The 17,916-nt window shown below is 40.0% G+C and overlaps 1 protein-coding gene across 1 annotated transcript in view; it reads right to left on the bottom strand.

The window, feature by feature from the left end:
* COLGALT2 (collagen beta(1-O)galactosyltransferase 2) overlaps window positions 1-17,916 on the bottom strand; it is a 115,142-nt gene that overhangs the window by 39,872 nt on the left and 57,354 nt on the right. Inside the window, exons 2-4 of the mRNA XM_061161270.1 lie at window positions 5,851-5,961; window positions 2,769-2,886; window positions 702-836 (exon numbers count right to left, since the gene is read on the bottom strand). Coding sequence (XP_061017253.1) covers window positions 702-836; window positions 2,769-2,886; window positions 5,851-5,961 — 364 coding nt within the window. The remainder of the gene's footprint in view (window positions 1-701; window positions 837-2,768; window positions 2,887-5,850; window positions 5,962-17,916) is intronic.

The raw sequence follows: 17,916 nt of genomic DNA on the forward strand, positions 1-17,916 counted from the left end.
GTAAAAACATCTACCACAGTAGTTCCAATTATTCAATTTCTTTAGAAATAAATTTGGCAACATATCAAGGGTCATTAAAGTGTTTAATACTCTTTAACTCACTAATTCCACTTCTTAGAAGTTGTCCCAAGGAAATAATATTAAATGTGGAAAATTTTATGTTAATCATGATGGTTATTATAACAGTTAAAAGTTGCAAATAACTTAAATGTTTTTAAACTAAAAGAAAGGCTAAGTAAATTGCATAATAGCCACTTGATGATATAGTTAAAAACACGTAATCTGTTATCTATGATGTTAGAATGGGAGCAATTAACATGATGTTTTTTAAAAAACTTTTCTTCTATTTCCAGTTTTTTACAGTGTTCTCATGTGAGTTTTAATGACCAAAAATATTTAACTTTTTGAAAATCTCTGAATCAGGGAGAAGTACAAATCCCAGTAAGCGTTACTGGTTAATTTAAAGCTTCTAATCCTAAACTTATTAGAATAATGTCTTCACAATTCATTAATACAGAAGAGCTCTTTGGGTTCTGGCATTGGACATGGATTTACCTCCTTTCCTGAAAATCCTTGCTCTAGTAACACAATGATATGCGTGTTTCAAAGGAGAAAATCAGAAAAAGATTCACGGGGTTACTGTTGACAGGTGGCTGCCGTGTTAAAACTCATAACCTTAATTTGTTAACCAGCAGACTTGCCTGAGGTGTGATTCCACACCAGAAGTTAGAGTACAAGCCCCGAGACTCCAGCATGGGGGCCACAACGGTTTTGTTTTCTGCGATCAGTAGATTGAGGGTCTGCGGATTAGTCAGGAAGTTGTCAACATCTATAAACTAGGAAAAGAAAAGGACAACATCAGATGAAAAGGTACTTTTCAGTAATGGGCATAAGAGTAACCTAACACTTGCCAAAGGATCGTGGAAACTTGCCCATGACATACAGAACCAGCTATCCCTGTTTTTGTTATGGAAACCCCTTGGGGCTGAATGGCTTTCATTCAGGCAAAATGCATCCAGTCTAACTTCCACATGTTTAGCTATGCATAGGCATCAAGCAATGAATTGGTGTTATCATTGGGCAAATACTAGACTGGAACTCAATGACACCTTGATAAGTATAAGATACGAATGGGTCTCAAGCCCTTAAAAGATTTGTTTGCATTTATTGTGTGCTCATTCTAAGTGTAAATGAACAGACCTATTTAGGTTGTCTATAGTAATGTCAAACTGGCCCCAAATGAATCCATGAATGCTCTCTTAATGCTGCAATTAGATTTGTTTGTTTGTTTAAAGTATATTATATAGTAGTGAAGCTATTTCCCATTCTCATCAGAAATCTATGTTAACACATTCATTTACAGGGACAGTGTAACAGTTTCTATTACATAAAATAATCACTCTGAGCTGTACACTTTAAAAATTAAGATGGTAGAGTTTATGTTATGCATATTTCCCCCACACACAGAAAGCAAAACCTCAGAAGCTTTCATTCCGTTGATAGTCAATCTCTTCACCCAAAATTTTCTGGCTCAGCACTTGTGCACTTCAAAGACATTTAAACAGCTATGCTATGTTAAATATCAGCACAACTGCAAATTCTATGAAATTATCCATATTGAAAGTGGAAGTGCGATAAACTACTGGGCTGATTTCTGTTGTGATTGAGAGGCTGAAGGAGGTCAAAAGTGTTCCCTTTAGGAGTCAGAGAACAGACGTCCATTAGTTTTATGAAACATCACTGCCTTTGTTTCGTTAGTCGTATTTCTAGTGTTGTATTGAAAAAGGCTTGCCAAGAGAATTAAATGGATTTGTGGGGGTGCGCACAGAGGAAGAACTCGGTTGCCATAAACTTGTGGGGAAAGAAGACTCTGTCAGTTTTCAAATGAGAGCAGGGACTGCAGCTCCTTACTGCTCAGGGACCTGTCCTTTCCAATGGAGACCCAGGTTCCTGGAGGACAAGGATGGGATAGAACATGGATTCCTAATCATCAAGGCCAGCATGTTTCTGGACCACTCTGGAAATTCTAAGGAAAGTAATGGAACCTCTTCATGGAGAGAAATTCTCCAGGAGGGTCCAGCATAATTAGGAACGACTAGGAATCCAAGCAAGAGGTGCTGGTCCCCAGACACTCAGGAGCCAAAAGGAACAGCATTTCAGGGCTGTTAATTTGACTATTTTTATGTAATTAATTTCTCATATCCCCGAAACTCTTCTAAAAAGTTAAGACCTTTTAAAAAAAAAATTTTGTAATGTATTTATTTGGCTGTGCCGGGTCTTAGCTGTGGTGTGTGGATCCTTGATCTTTGTTGTGGCATGCAGGCATGCAGGGTCTTTAGTGAGATCTAGTTGACCTTCATGCTGCAGCGATCAAACCCAGGCCTCCTGCACTGACAGCTCAGAGTCTTAGCCCCTGGACCACCAGGGAAGTCCCAAGAAGTTAAGACCTTTTATATTACTTTACCCACAGCATTCCCTCTGAACTAAAAAGATTTAGGGTTTTTCATGTTTACTACAATAAAGAGATAGAATAATTCAGGAGCTTATTTGCTAACTCACTAAAAATGCATGTGAGGAATGGGTCTGAGATGAAATCCAGGTCTCCCGATATTAAGTTCTCCAGATTCTTTCTTGTGCCTTTATTAGAACATTGAAGAGGAGAGGCCTAAAAAAGGACATTTGATTGCTCCCACAGTCCTAGATTATTGACAATTGATTTGGACACATTCTAGATAACAGTTGTCAAGAAATTAAACATCTGTTTTTACCAGAATGTAGTCTGACCATTTTTCCCTCGCAGTTCGAAGGGCTGCCTGTCGTAGTTTCATCACGTGGGCAAAACGGGAGGCAGGCCAGTGCTTTGGTCCAATTTCATCAGGGTAAGACCTATAATAATAATTGTGATGATGATGATGGTTAATAATTATTGAGTGCTTATATATTGCAGGCACTATGTACTAATCCATTTTATCTTCCAGTAGTAACCCTAGGAAATCGATACTATTATGGTTATCATTATCCCCTCATTACACGTAAGAAATTGGAAAAAGGAGAGATTAAGTAATTTGCTGCTTCCCATACACAGGAATCTTTATATGAAACACTAGGCTGGCAAAAAAGTTTGTTTGGGTTTTTCTGCACATCTTATGGAAAGACCCGAATGAACTTTTTGGCTGACCCAATATTTCAGTTCTCATTAGAATTCACTATCTTTATGATGTAAGTGCTACCACTCTCCCCTCTTCACAGCTGAGGAAATTAGTCAGAGTGGTTAAGTCATTTGCTTAACATTACGCCATTAATAAGGGGTATAGCCAGAATTTGAATCTAGGCATAACCCCAAAGCTCATATTCCTAGACACTTTCTCATACATTCAGCCATCAGATACACTTGAAAATGTTACAGCATCAAATTAGGAGCTTCCCAGGAAAAACAAAGGTTTATTTTCTGTGGTCAAGTCTCAGTAAAGGACTCTACAGAGTCCAACACGTTGATCTCCCCCAGATGGAGTGAGATCACGGAGCAAATATACAATGCTGGAATGTCTCTCAACACCCATAAGGTCGCCAGGACTCATCCACGGACATGGAGGCAGCTGGGTTGGCTCACCCTTAAGAACCTTTCTGAAAGCCCCCACCTGGTACGGACATTGAGAAAGTCACAGGGGCCCCAAACTGGCCACCACTTCAAGTCCTTGTAGCTGCATACTGGCAGGACATTTGCCTCAGTAAAAGAGAAACCACAAAAAAGAGACCATAACCATACAAATAAGATGAAAAAAACTGTTTATTACACAGGAAGTCTTTGAAATGTTTTCCCCAATCATTTCTACAAAAATCAGTGGAATTCCTGTTTTTTTTTTTTTTCTCTGAATATGTTGCCCCTAAAAATACCTTCTCTGATATTTCTCACACTGACCTTGGCATACAATATATTTAGTCAAAATCTGGCTATGGAGAAAATTACCAGGATGCGGGAGAGGTACATAGAGTTTTTCTGGGCCACTCTAACTGGGCCAAATTCCATTATAAGTAACTCCAAAAAAGTGTTCAGAATCTTTGACAGTGTCCACATTTGATTGTTAAGGTTTGCTCCATCTATAGACCATATGCTGAGATTGAGACATATATGTAGATACATATATATGTACATATAATAAAAAATATTATACAGTGAGAGACTAAAAGAACAAAAATTTGTTCTGGAACAGCATTTATTATTTTTAAAATACACATGCAGCTTCCAATAAATGACTTATCCTGGGAAAAATTTCAGCAGCTCAATTCATCCCACTTCTGCTACTGCTGCTGCTAAGTCACTTCAGTTGTGTTTGACTCTGTGCGACCCCATCCCTGGGATTCTACAGGCAAGAACACTGGAGTGGGTTGCCATTTCCTTCTCCAATACATAAAAGTGAAAAGTGAAAGTGAAGTCGTTCAGTCGTGTCCGACTCTTTGTGACCCCATGGACTGCAGCCTATCAGGCTCCTCCGTCCATGGGATTTTCTAGGCAAGAGTACTGGAGTGGGGTGCCATTGCCTTCTCTGCATCCCACTTCTACAGTTCCTTAATTTAGAACTATAGTAGCCTGGGGAACATTTAGAGTAGTAAGTTTGAAATATATTTATTCATATTCTCATTCACTCATTTGTTTATTCAACAAGTATAAATTTGGTGCTTACAAGAACATAGCACTGAGTGAAACATAAAGTATTTGTACATGTTAGCCCCTGTGTAAAAAAATAAAATAGAAAAAAATGCCTGAATTAGATAGTCAATGTTTGTTGTTTATTGTTGTGCCAAACAAGATGCTACAGGAAATAAGCAATCAAGTGTTGAGAGAAGGTAGAAATTTGTAACTGGAATGATTAGCCACAGCTTTTGGTAGCAGGTAGAATTTGGGATAAAGGTTATCATAAAGAAGGGAAGGAAAGCCTGGGGTTGAATAAAATAAAAGGAACATCTGGATAATGCAGTTTTCTTTTAGGAAATATTGGTGTAAAGATATGGATATTTTTAAAATATTTATTAAATATTTCAAATCAGGCATTTGAACTTCATTCTGTAGGCAGTAGAGAGTCACTGAAGTTTTTTCAACAAAGAAATGAAAGGCCATCATTAATATTTTAGGTAGATTGATTTGACAGTGTGATATACAGTATCATTTTGAAGATAAAAGCAACTAAGAAACTGCTGCAGTAGGGTCTTCCCTGTGGTTCAGTGATTAAGACTCTGCACTGCCAATGCAGGGGACACAGGTTCAATCCCTGGTCCAGGAACTAGAATCTTGCATGCTATGCAGTGCAGCCAAAAAAAAAAAAAAAAAAAAATTGCTAGGGTAAAGACTGGAAATAATGTAAATGTCCATTAGTAGGAGGATGATTAAATAATTATGGTTCACCCATCAGTGGATACTCTGCAGTCACAAAAATAATGAGATATCCCTTAACTGTTGCTATGGCACAATTACCAACATACGATGGGTGAAAAAGCAAGGTATAAATAAGAAGTATACAAACTTTCACTATGATCCCTCAAGTATAAAAGGTTAATACTCAAAGTATGAATAAGTAATATCAATATTTTAAAACATACACTACTGTGTTAATTCACTTGAGAACGAATGAGAGTCTGAACTTGGCCGGTAGTTGCATGAGTAAAGAGGAAAAGAAATACAAAGATCTGTCAAAGGAAGAAACAGCAGGTCTTTGTAACTTACTATCAGATACAGAGACAAAAGACAATGAAAAATCACATGTGTCTCTAAGATTGGAAGCCTAAGTGACCGAAAAACTGATTAAGCGGGGGAAGGGTAAATAACGAGTTCACAGAATGTTCTCTGCTACTCACTCAGGTTCATCCATAGGCCTCCACTCCACATAGTGATAGGCTTTCTGTACATTTTTCAGCCACTCCCTGAGTATTTCTGTTGTATTATCCACATTGTGGTCAGTGGCCGCCCTGCATGAGAGAAAGCACCACAGAGTTCAGTTATTATGTCATCCAAAGACAGAGGAGGAAGCCAAAAGACTCCAGATAAACTGAAAGAACGGCCAGTTCTAGACACCGTGTACATGAAAATGACTCCCTTGTGTTCCAATCTAGACAATCAATTTCTGAAGCGAGAGATACGGCTTTCAACCATCTCTGTGTCATTAGATCCTTAAGCAGGACTTGGTAAATAGTAGAATCAATCTAAAAACAGTATATGTGTAAAATGAATGGGTTAGTTAACTAATATTCTTGGAAAGTTTTCCATTTGTTTTAATTGGAAATTAAATTGTTCTAATTTAATTATCCAATTTTTAGGTATCTACCTTTTAACTTCATAGCAGCAACTCTCAATTTAAGCAATAATTCAGTTGCATTTTCAAGTCCCACAAAATTTTTAATCAATGTTGTTTTAATCACACACAGTAGAGGGGAAAGTCACAATAACAGTTCTTAGTATAAAATTAAAAGTCCAAGGTATCTTCACCTGTTTAGTTCAGATAACTCTACCATCACTTACACAAGACAGAATACCTTCAGAAGTCTACCAACAATGTATGTAAAATCTGTTTCTGATCTATCTTGCAAGTTTAACAAACTGATTCACTTAAAAAGCAGTTTAAGTCATTTATAAAACAAAAATATTTTCAAACAGTCTCACAAGGCAAACACATGGTATGAATAATATAATGTATCACAAACGAAGCTACTCAGAACACCCCAAATGAACAGATATGCCAGTCAATTGGAAAAGAAAGAAGGAAAGCATGGGTTGCAATCTTTACATCAAATAAGGCAGAATTCAGGCCAAAATTATTAAACATGACAGGAAAAAACTGTAATGATAATAACAATGCTAAATAATGTCATTCACATCAACCATATAATAAATGTGCATATCCATGTACCTATATATAGTACAAGGGTTGGCAAACTTTTCTTCAAAAGCCAGACAGTGACTATTTTAGGCTTGTAGGCTATATACTCTCTGTTGTAACTACTTAACTCTGTCATTGTAGCAGTGAAGCTGTCATTCATAACACATGAATGAATGAGCATTATTGTGCTCCAGTAAAGATTTGTTTACGAAAATAGGCAACAGATCTACAGGCTGTGGTTTGCCAACCCCTATATAGCAGAAAGTATAAAAAGGTAAAACAAGCACCAATAATAAGAGGTGTTAATATACTATTTTCAGTTAAAGAAAGTGCAAAGGGGAAAAAAGTAAATATGTAAAGAATCTATGGAACACAATAATAGAGATTCTACTTCTTTCTCAAGTGCACATGAAACATTTACAAAAATTGACCAACAATTACATTATGAAGAAAGCTTTACAAAATTGGAATAATATTTATAGCATTCTCTGATCACTTCATAAAATCAAAAATTAGTAATAAAACCTCCAAAATTCCATTAAAACTTTCTATTAAACAACTATTAAGTGAAAGAAGAAATACAAATCAACCTTAGAACTTATGAAGACAAATAATAAAAACTAGACTAGAGATCAGAACTGAGGGATACAGTTAAAGCAGTGGTCAGATAAAACTCAGTTTTTTATCCTTAAATCAATAAAAATTAATGACTTAAACTCCTACTCCAAAAGCTAGAGAAAGGGCAACAAAACAAACAAGCATAAAGATAAAAGTAGAAAGTCATGAGGTTGAAAACAGAGAAAAAGCAGAACTAATAAACAAAAGAAATGTTACTTTTTTAAGTAAAAAAATCAACAAAAGACAATCACTAGTTAATATAACCCAGACAACACAAAAATTAAAAATAAGAAAAGACAAAGATGAAGAGAATATGACTGACATGAAAGAATTTTTTTAAAAAATCATATGCAGTTAATTCATATAACTTGATGAAAAATAAATTTGAAAACTAGATATAATAGAAGATATCCTAGCAAGATGCATGTTAGCAAAATTGATTCCAGTATAAACATAAAACTTAAAGAGAACAGTTTTCTTGGAAGAAATAAAGGAAGAAACAAAAGAAAACACTAGACCCAGATGGTTTCATAGGGAAGTTCTACCAGATATCTTAACAGTATGTGTGCGTGCGTGCGCACTCAGCCATGTCCAACTCTGTGACCCGTGGACTGCAGCTTGCCAGGCTCCTCTGTCCATGGGAATCCCAGCCAAGAATACTGGAGTGGGTTGCCATTTCCTGCTGGGGGTCTTCCCAACTCAGGGATTGAACCCACATCTCCTTTGTCTCCTGCATTGGCAGGTGGATTCTTTAGCACTGAGCCATCTGGAAAGCCCATCTTAACACTTAGCAGTAAGTTATGTGGTTTGTTCCAAGTCCTTTTAATAATGCAAGTGCAACAGTGATACCTAAACTGATAAAGACACAACTACAGATCAGTTATCTTTCAATGAATATGCTACAAAAATCCTAAAGCATTAGTCAAAATTCAACACTATTCCTGATTTTTTAAAACCACACTGAATAAAATTAAAACAGGATGGAAGGGAGGAAGGAAGGAAGAAATGGAGGACAAATGGGAAAGGAAGAGTCATGGGAAAATAGAGGTATCTGAGACACTTAAGTGAGAGTAAAAATGTTTAATGTTTATACTTCATTGGCAATTCAGCAGTTCCTACTGGGAGGGAAAGCTATTGGCATTATCAGCAGTGGTGGTTCCCTGGGAGCATGGCCTTGACAAGAGCAAATAAAGAGATGTAAACAGTGGCCACTTCTTCCATTTATAGCAATTCAGTACACAGGATTTTGTTAAACTCAATCTATAATGGTTTTTATTCTTCCGACTTGAGCTTTTGGGAGTCAGAGCTGCTCCAAAAGTAACAAGTGAAATCTTTAAGAGAGGATGAGAAATCTTTAAGAGAAATATTCAAGAGAAAAAAACCAACTGTTAAGCAAAGCATAGTGAAAGGCCATATTACACAGAGAATAAACTTCTATAAAACACCAAGTAACATGATGATATGTAACTTACGTCACAAGGTACAGAAGAATGAAGGACAGAGGGGTATGACTAATATTTGAAAATCTTATTTCATAAAATGGATATTTGAATGAAAACCATCCTTATTTAAAACATTATTCAAAAAATAGAGGATCAGGAGGTAATGCCAATGGCCAATTCAATCTACTTTCAAGTCTTTTCTGGAAATCAGATAAGAACCAGCTCCCTTCTTCGAAACAAGATCTAGGAGGGAGAGACCCACAGACCCACGGGGACATTCTGTTTTCTGGAGGGAAAAGAGGTGATGTGTGTAGCTGATAGTATCAGGGGACAAAGGTGGGGGAGAACAAGCAGGCGGGAAAATGGGCCAGGAAGCAACGTGGGGGGGAGACACAGACCCTGTCCAGCTTGCAGCTGTACCGAGAAGTACAGTGTATCAGCAAAAACTGCATCCACAGTCACACACGGCCACAGCCCCCAAAGCCCAGCATCATAGCCAAGAAGGGCACTAGGATTGTCAAACCACTCCGTCTCATGGTAGACGTAGCACATATAGAGCAAGTCCTGAAACTGAGAACCCGCTCTAATGCACATTCTTCTTCACTCAAAGTATTATGGGTAAGAGTAACTTAAAACAAAACCAACCCCCAGAATCTTGACTGCAGCGTGAGCCAAAAGTTTTAAGAATTCCATATTACTTCCAAATGCTTACAGTGTAGGCAACTTCAGACAGCATCTACTTCTTTCCTTGACCGTTGCTTCTGCATTACACGGGACTGACGTTCTCTTCGCCCTCCCTACGCGTTGATGCATTTCCTCCTAATTTTTTTAACAAAGGTTTCATCGTATGAAATTTACTTTCCTGGTGTACAGACTAAACAACTCCAAACTCTGCCTAAGTATCCACTCCTGCCAAACATCCTGAGAAATTAGCTGCGTGGAATCTGCAAAGATAGATGTGTCTAATTAAAAGTAGAGGCAGAGACTTTGAATACTCTCCTGATTAAGTTTTAAATATTTCCTATATGGTTACTTCCCCCAATTGTTCAGATTCTCTTTGTTCTCAGGCTTCTGAGGAAATGAGCAAGTCCTCCCACTGTGGTTGCAGGTCCATCCACACCCATCTTTGATGCACACGGCCAGTCTCCTGCCTTGTCCCAGAGGAACAATAGAGGGGCCAGCTCCAGGCCACTGAGGAGGGCTTGCATTCCGCCCCCTTGAGACCTCCGCCCTGCTCCTCCACTCCCCTGGTGAAGGCAAATAAACAGAAATCCAGGCAGACACTTCTAACTGCTGCTTTTTAATCCCTCTGATGAAAATGTGTTTCCATTCAAATACATAATCATGAAAGCATGCACTGGTGTCTTCAGAGGGTTGGAGAGAGACAGACAGAGCAAAGACCCAGATGCAAGCTCCCTGAGGAAACTTGAGGCCTGAGTTAAAGGTTCTATTTTCAGAGCCCTGTAGAAAATGTAATGGTGCAGAGCCTGACCCGTCCTACAGCCCCACCAGCTGCAGGACACACAAAACTCTGCAGCTAGACGGATTTATCCATCAAGGACACAGAGTGTGCAGGAGAAGCCGAGGCTTTCTCTCAAACCCACAGCTCCTTCCAGTCCCACAGAAGATGAGTCTGTCATCTTCTCCCTATGAGAGCAAGAAAAGCACCCGGAGAGGTAAGGGACATCACTAGAGGATTCTTTGAAGAAAGCAAGGAATGATGCGAAGATACACCTGGAGAGATGACCTACAAAGTGATACACAGTGATTAGTCATTTCACCAATCAGACTGGAACACCACTGTTCATGAAGCACAAACAGGTACTGGCTGGAACGCCAGGCTCCTGGGAAGCGAAGCCTGTTCAATCTTGGCCTCAATTCTCCCAACCAGAGTAGAGAGTCACATTAAATCATCTCTCCGGCTCCCAATGACATAGCAAGGAGAGCTCAGCTCTGGAGCTGTGCCAATCCTCATGTAATTAATTTTCTTTGAAGGCCTCATTGGGAGAGTGACCTGGAGTCCCAGGAGTACTGGAACCTGCCGGCCACTAAGAGGTCTCCCTCCTCCACCTTCAGAAGAACCGTGGCCCTGATACGGCTGTGATGCTGATGGTTGGTCCCCTCTCTGTCCATTAGTCTTTGCTGGCTTTCTCTGGAGCTGGCGGCACCTGAAATGGAAGAGCTGGCAGATACAGGGGCAACATCCATATGGCCTCAGGAGGGAGTCTAGGTCACGGCTCGCCATCAAACTGCAAGTCCGCTTCCTCTCTGCTTCTGCTTCTGGTTCCTCTTGCCTCTTCCTCTTCCCTACCTGGGCCTTGTCAGCAAAGGCCCATGAGTCTTGGATTCAAAGTCAGATTAGGACAGCAGTAAACACATACTGCAGTCTCCCCAGGAGACTTTCAGTGGTAAAGAATCCACCTGCCAATGCAGGAAGTGTAAGAGACAAGGTTTTGATCCCTGGGTCAGGAACATCCCCTAGAGGAGGGCATGGCAGTGCACTCCAGTGTTCTTGCCTGGAGAATCCCATGGACAGAGGAGCCTGGCAGGCTCCAGCCCAAAGGGTCACAAAGAGTCAGACACGACTGAGCAACTTGGTACGCCCGCATGCACATACTGCAAATTCAGTCAACAGCATGTATAGGGATTTTCTTGGCTGATGAAGTCCCCAGGCCAGCAGGTGCATGGTCACTTGTTACAGGGGAAAGCAAGAGCCCCTGCAGCAGACCGGCAGATAAACAATTCTGCAGAGTGACCAAGCCTTCCTATTTGGCTGCGGCCAAAAATAAAACTGAGGTTTCTTTGGCGACGTCTAAACACACTGACTTTCCTCCTTGTTTTAGAAGGTCAGTTTTCATTCCTCAGTCTTGGCTCCTGAACAAGTAGCCAATTTGAAATAATTGCAACTGGCTCATTTCTTTTTATAAGAACTACTGAGGTTGTGAGAGCTAAACTCACATTACTAAGTGTGGGGCCACTGGAGCCAAATTAAAGATGCAGACTGGACCACTCTGCAAGTGGAACACAGACACTGAGGACATGGTACTCCTGATCACCTCCATCTGCACTGACCCTCAGGGAATGTTCTCAGCTTTCCTGCCACCCCAGAAAGTCTAGACGTCCAATGCTACAGAGCAACAGGCCTGCAGTCAGTGGGGCAGGAGGAGGGCAATGCTGTGTGGTGATTGATCTTTGCTGTCTTGGAACCTGCAAGAGGCTCAAGGGAGCTGTGATGGAATGAACAACAAAGTTAGTCGCCACCTGGACCATTCAATGCCATGACTAGCGAGTTGGCAAAAAATGAATTTTCCAACTTGAGACTTCAAAATCTGAATTGCCCTCTTAATTGCCTCATGTTTTCATCCAGCAAGGAAGACTCATTGGTGTAGAAAATAAAGAGCTCCACCTACAAATAAAATTTCACTTTTAGAAGCAACTAGTGAAATTCATTTTCAAGAAAGGGCATGTCATCAAGCCCCACCACTGTCTGTGCTCTCGGGGACAGGCTCACCAGCTGCTGTCCTGCCAAGGTGGGAAGAGACATGCCTGGCCACTTGGCAAATACGAAGATGGATTCTGGCCTCCTGGCTACTGTGTACCATTGTTTAAAAAACTAGACTCTGTCTGCTGGGTGGACTAGCTGTGACTATGTTTCAGGATACAGATAGGAACTGGAAGCTGGGAATTTCTTCCAACAAAAGTCTTCTCCTAGATCCTACCAAATCAGTTAGTAGCAATTCTTTCTAATGAACTAACAAATCAGGAAAATTCACTTCTCATGAAACCCTCCTCAGCAACAAATAAATATTTATACTGTCTTGGTGTCCTCCCTCAGTATGAACCATTCAGTCTCAGAAACAATCAAAGGTGTTACATCTAAAGACTGAGTAAGAGTGATGTAAAAAGAAATGCTAATTCTGGAAAGGGAGTCAACCAAGTAACCAATCACACTCCTAAACAGCAAGAAAGAGGCGTGGTTAAAATTTGCAGATTGACCAGGTAATGGTGAATTCAAAAGCCCATTATCACTTTAATAAAAGCAGGATGAACTTAATTAAACATATTACAAATAGACCATTCCTTGATACTTTCGATCGTGAGCTAGATTTTCGTCTCTTGGTGTTAAGAACCCCTCACCCCTGTATGTCATACACTGTCCCATTTTGAGCTTCATGATTAGCTAAGATAGATGTTCTTTTTATTTCTCCATGTTAGGGCTTCCCTGGTAGCTCAGCTAGTAAAGAACCCACCTGCAATGTAGGAAATCCCGGTTCGATACCTGGGTCGGCAAGCTCCCCTGGAGAAGGGATATACTACCCACTCCAGTATTCTTGCCTGGAGAATCCCCATTGACTGAAGAGCCTGGTGGGCTTTAGTCCATGGGGTCACAAAGAGTCGGACATGACTGAACGACTGAGCGCACACACACACATAGATGAGAAAGCTGAGGATGAGAGATTATGTCTTGCTGAAGCCATACATATGGTGGGGGTTAGAGCCTGAACTTTTCCTTCAGGCCTTTTGATACCCCTTCCAACACTAGCTCACACACCCCACCGCACACCCCACTGCACACACCCACAGACAGTGATGCCCACCTGTTAAACTGGAAGGAGTTCTCTGCCTGATGAAGCACATTAATCAATGTGAACATCTCAACATGAAAGCATGACAAGAAATAAAACAAGAAAAATGGGAAGATTCATTAGTTCCCTATAACCTTTGCTGAAGTTCCCTTTGGCATAATCTTCCTTGGAGTCAAAAACCTTGGCATTTCATGAAAGCATCAGTGGCAGCATCTGAGACAAGATAAATGTTTCTCATTTGTCTAAGGACCCTTTTTCCTGTTTTTCTTCTTTCTCCTTTGTTTATTCTTCTTCCCACTCCTTTTTACCTACTCTTTATTTCCTCTTTTCCTTGTTGTATTTTCCAATTCTATTAAGTTTTCTTAATTTGTGGCTATGTCCTGAAGAAATGGAATTACTAGTGAAATGTTCTTCGATGGGCCAAAAACTAAAGTTCTGATACTAAAGAGAAGATACCACCCTATCCAGGGACACATTCTCCAGGAGCCCTGAACCTCCCACCCCCAGACCTGTAACCACACATCGATTCCCTGCCCGTACTCCCAACATTGCACCTGCTCTTGTACTGCTCCTGTCCTTCTCCGTTACCTGACCCTCTTCCCTGTGGACAGGACTATTCCAGCACCTAATAGAGTTTACCATGTAAAGCAGGCACTAATCATCAGTTTAATGAATGGATAAATGAACAATTGCAGGATGATGTTCCCCAGTCCAACCCAAATGCCTACAAAGGCTGAGCAGAGATTGCATACAGGAGTGAAATGGGCCCGGTCTGAGGGGACGGTGTGAAAGGAGAACTGTAAGGCAGAGGCACACGCAGACTCCCTCTGATTGCTGCCATGCTAGAAAGTGTGCCCAGAAATGCTAGACTTTCCTAAGAAAAGCCAGATATTCAGGTTTAGAGATAAAAGCCTCTTTTAACCTATTAGGCTGAAATGCCATAAATATATTCCAGCATGGGAGGCGCTCTGTGGAAACCAGGGACCCAACACAAAGACCACATTATCTCAGCTCTTAACAACCACTGTCCATCCATCTGCACATGCTCAGGGCACATATTTCAGTAATTAAGTATTTCAGGTATGGTTGGGAGGATAGCAGTAATATCACTGTCCTGCTTCCACATACGCAGCAAGCATCTTCAGGGACAAAGAAAGACTGACATGCACAGGTTGAGCAAGGTCTAAATAATTCTCTCAGCTAGTCTAATAGCAATAGAGTCACTATTAGAAAAAAGAAAAAACACCGACACATATGGTAAGCACACAGGTATACTTGCACAAACGCCATTTATAACATCTCTTCCCAGAGCAACTAAGGCATATTCAGTCCTGCTCCTATTTTTAAATAATAGCTTTATTGAGCTATAATTCACACACCTAGTATCACCCTTTGAGAGTATATAATGCAGTGGTTTTAGTGTGCCCATAGAGCTATGCAACCATTACTATGATCTAATTTCAGAACATTTTCATCACCCCAAAAGCCTTGTACCCGTTAGCAGCCGCTTCTCATCATCCTCTCTCTCTAGCCCCTGGTCACCACTTGTCTACTTTCTGTTTCTATGGATTTGCATTTTCTGGAGATTGCATAGAAATGGGATCATTCAACTGTAACCTTCTGGTATCTGATTTCTTTCTTTAGCATGATGTTTTCAAAATCCATCCATGTCATAGTATGTATCAGTACTTCATTCCTTTTCATGGCTGAAAAATATTCACTGTATGGATAGACCACATTTTGTTCATCAATTGACCAGTTAATGGAAGTTTGTTGTTTCACTTCTTAGCTATTAAGAACAATGCTATGAACTTTCAAGTACAAGTTTTTGTATGAACATGTATTTTTCATTTCCCTTGGGATTGTTGCCCAAATTTTAATTATTATGGAAAGTGAAGAAAATAGATTTTATTTTATTCTTTCTCATTTTTGGAGAATCCACTATGTTCTGGGCACTACGCTGGACATTTCCTATCTATATCTCTAACTCTTACTGTAATTCTCAAGGTAGGTATTATTAACCTCATTTTACAGGGTGAGGAACCTGAGATTAGAGACTCTCTCCCAAAGCTTGCTCTCCTTTCACTTCCACTTCATCACTGATAAGTATTTTTCTTAATTTCTGAAACCCTCAGTTTTCTGTTCCAATGCAACAAAGAGACCCTTTACTCTGCTATATGAATATCCTGACTGTAAATGACAGGAACAGATGCAACCCAAGAACATGGTGCAGTCACCAGCATGCAAGGAGGGCTAGTTCTCAGCCAAGGAGCTAGGAGGGGCTGTTGACATAAACTGTCGGTCCTCAGCCCTGGTGGGGAAATGCCTTAGCCAAACACAGAAACATTAAACATCACGTCATGAGGAACTGGAGCCAGGGTGACCACAGAGAAAGTCACAGCCCAAGGACTGGGTGGGCTCAACGAAGCACGATGGGAAATCTCAGCACCAGGATCCAGTCTCCGTGTGAAGAGGAACACTGGCTGATCTGGGCAAAACATGTAAAGGAAAGGTGGGTATTTGAGTGGAGGATCATGAGAATGCTGAAAGAAGGGGCCAGGTTCTATACAGAAAGGTTTACTTTGATTCACTTATTTCTAGAGACAACTGCAGTTAAAAACAACAGTAAATATTTCAGTCACCCAGTGAGCCTGAGTTACTTGCTAGATTATATAACTAACCACATCCTTAACTAAATAAAAAAGTATCAAGTCAGAAGACGTGGCTCTTTTGCCAATTAGCTCTCTCATCTTTATTAATTTACTTGAGCTCCAATTTTTCCACCTGTAAAATGGAATAAAAACACCTGCTGTTCATACCTAACAGTGAGTTATTGGGAAGAGACAACAGCACCTGGAGTTTTCAATAACTTATTTTTTTGTTGTTGTTGTTTTTTGTTTTTTTTAATTTTTTTAAAATTTTTATTATTATTATTTTTTTTTCCAGTGGGTTTTGTCATACATTGATATGAATCAGCCATGGATTTACATGTATTCCCAATCCCGATCCCCCCTCCCACCTCCCTCTCCACCCGATTCCTCTGGGTCTTCCCAGTGCACCAGGCCGGAGCACTTGTCTCATGCATCCCACCTGGGCTGGTGATCTGTTTCACCATAGATAGTATACATGCTGTTCTTTTGAAATATCCCACCCTCACATTCTCCCACAAAGTTCAAAAGTCTGTTCTGTATTTCTGTGTCTCTTTTTCTGTTCTGCATATAGGGTTATCGTTATCACCTTTCTAAATTCCATATACATGTGTCAGTATGCTGTAATGTTCTTTATCTTTCTGGCTTACTTCACTCTGTATAATGGGCTCCAGCTTCATCCATCTCATTAGGACTGGTTCAAATGAATTCTTTTTCATGGCTGAGTAATATTCCATGGTGTATATGTACCACAGCTTCCTTATCCATTCATCTGCTGATGGGCATCTAGGTTGCTTCCATGTCCTGGCTATTATAAACAGTGCTGCGATGAACATTGGGGTGCACGTGTCTCTTTCAGATCTGGTTTCCTCAGTGTGTATGCCCAGAAGTGGGATTGCTGGGTCATATGGCAGTTCTATTTCCAGTTTTTTAAGAAATCTCCACACTGCTTTCCATAGCGGCTGTACTAGTTTGCATTCCCACCAACAGTGTAAGAGGGTTCCCTTTTCTCCACACCCTCTCCAGCATTTATTGCTTGTAGACTTTTGGATAGCAGCCATCCTGACTGGCGTGTAATGGTACCTCATTGTGGTTTTGATTTGCATTTCTCTAATAATGAGTGATGTTGAGCATCTTTTCATGTGTTTGTTAGCCATCTGTATGTCTTCTTTGGAGAAATGTCTGTTTAGTTCTTTGGCCCATTTTTTGATTGGGTCATTTATTTTTCTGGAATTGAGCTGCAGGAGTTGCTTGTATATTTTTGAGATTAATCCTTTGTCTGTTTCTTCATTTGCTATTATTTTCTCCCAATCTGAGGGCTGTCTTTTCACCTTACTTATAGTTTCCTTTGTAGTGCAAAAGCTTTTAAGTTTCATTAGGTCCCATTTGTTTAGTTTTGCTTTTATTTCCAATATTCTGGGAGGTGCGTCATAGAGGATCTTGCTGTGATTTATGTCGGAGAGTGTTTTGCCTATGTTCTCCTCTAGGAGTTTTATAGTTTCTGGTCTTACATTTAGATCTTTAATCCATTTTGAGTTTATTTTTGTGTATGGTGTTAGAAAGTGTTCTAGTTTCATTCTTTTACAAGTGGTTGACCAGTTTTCCCAGCACCACTTGTTAAAGAGGTTGTCTTTTTTCCATTGTATATCCTTGCCTCCTTTGTCAAAGATAAGGTGTCCATAGGTTCGTGGATTTATCTCTGGGCTTTCTATTCTGTTCCATTGATCTATATTTCTGTCTTTGTGCCAGTACC

Source organism: Dama dama, chromosome 14 (assembly GCF_033118175.1).
Source record: "Dama dama isolate Ldn47 chromosome 14, ASM3311817v1, whole genome shotgun sequence".
NCBI lineage: Eukaryota > Metazoa > Chordata > Mammalia > Artiodactyla > Cervidae > Dama > Dama dama.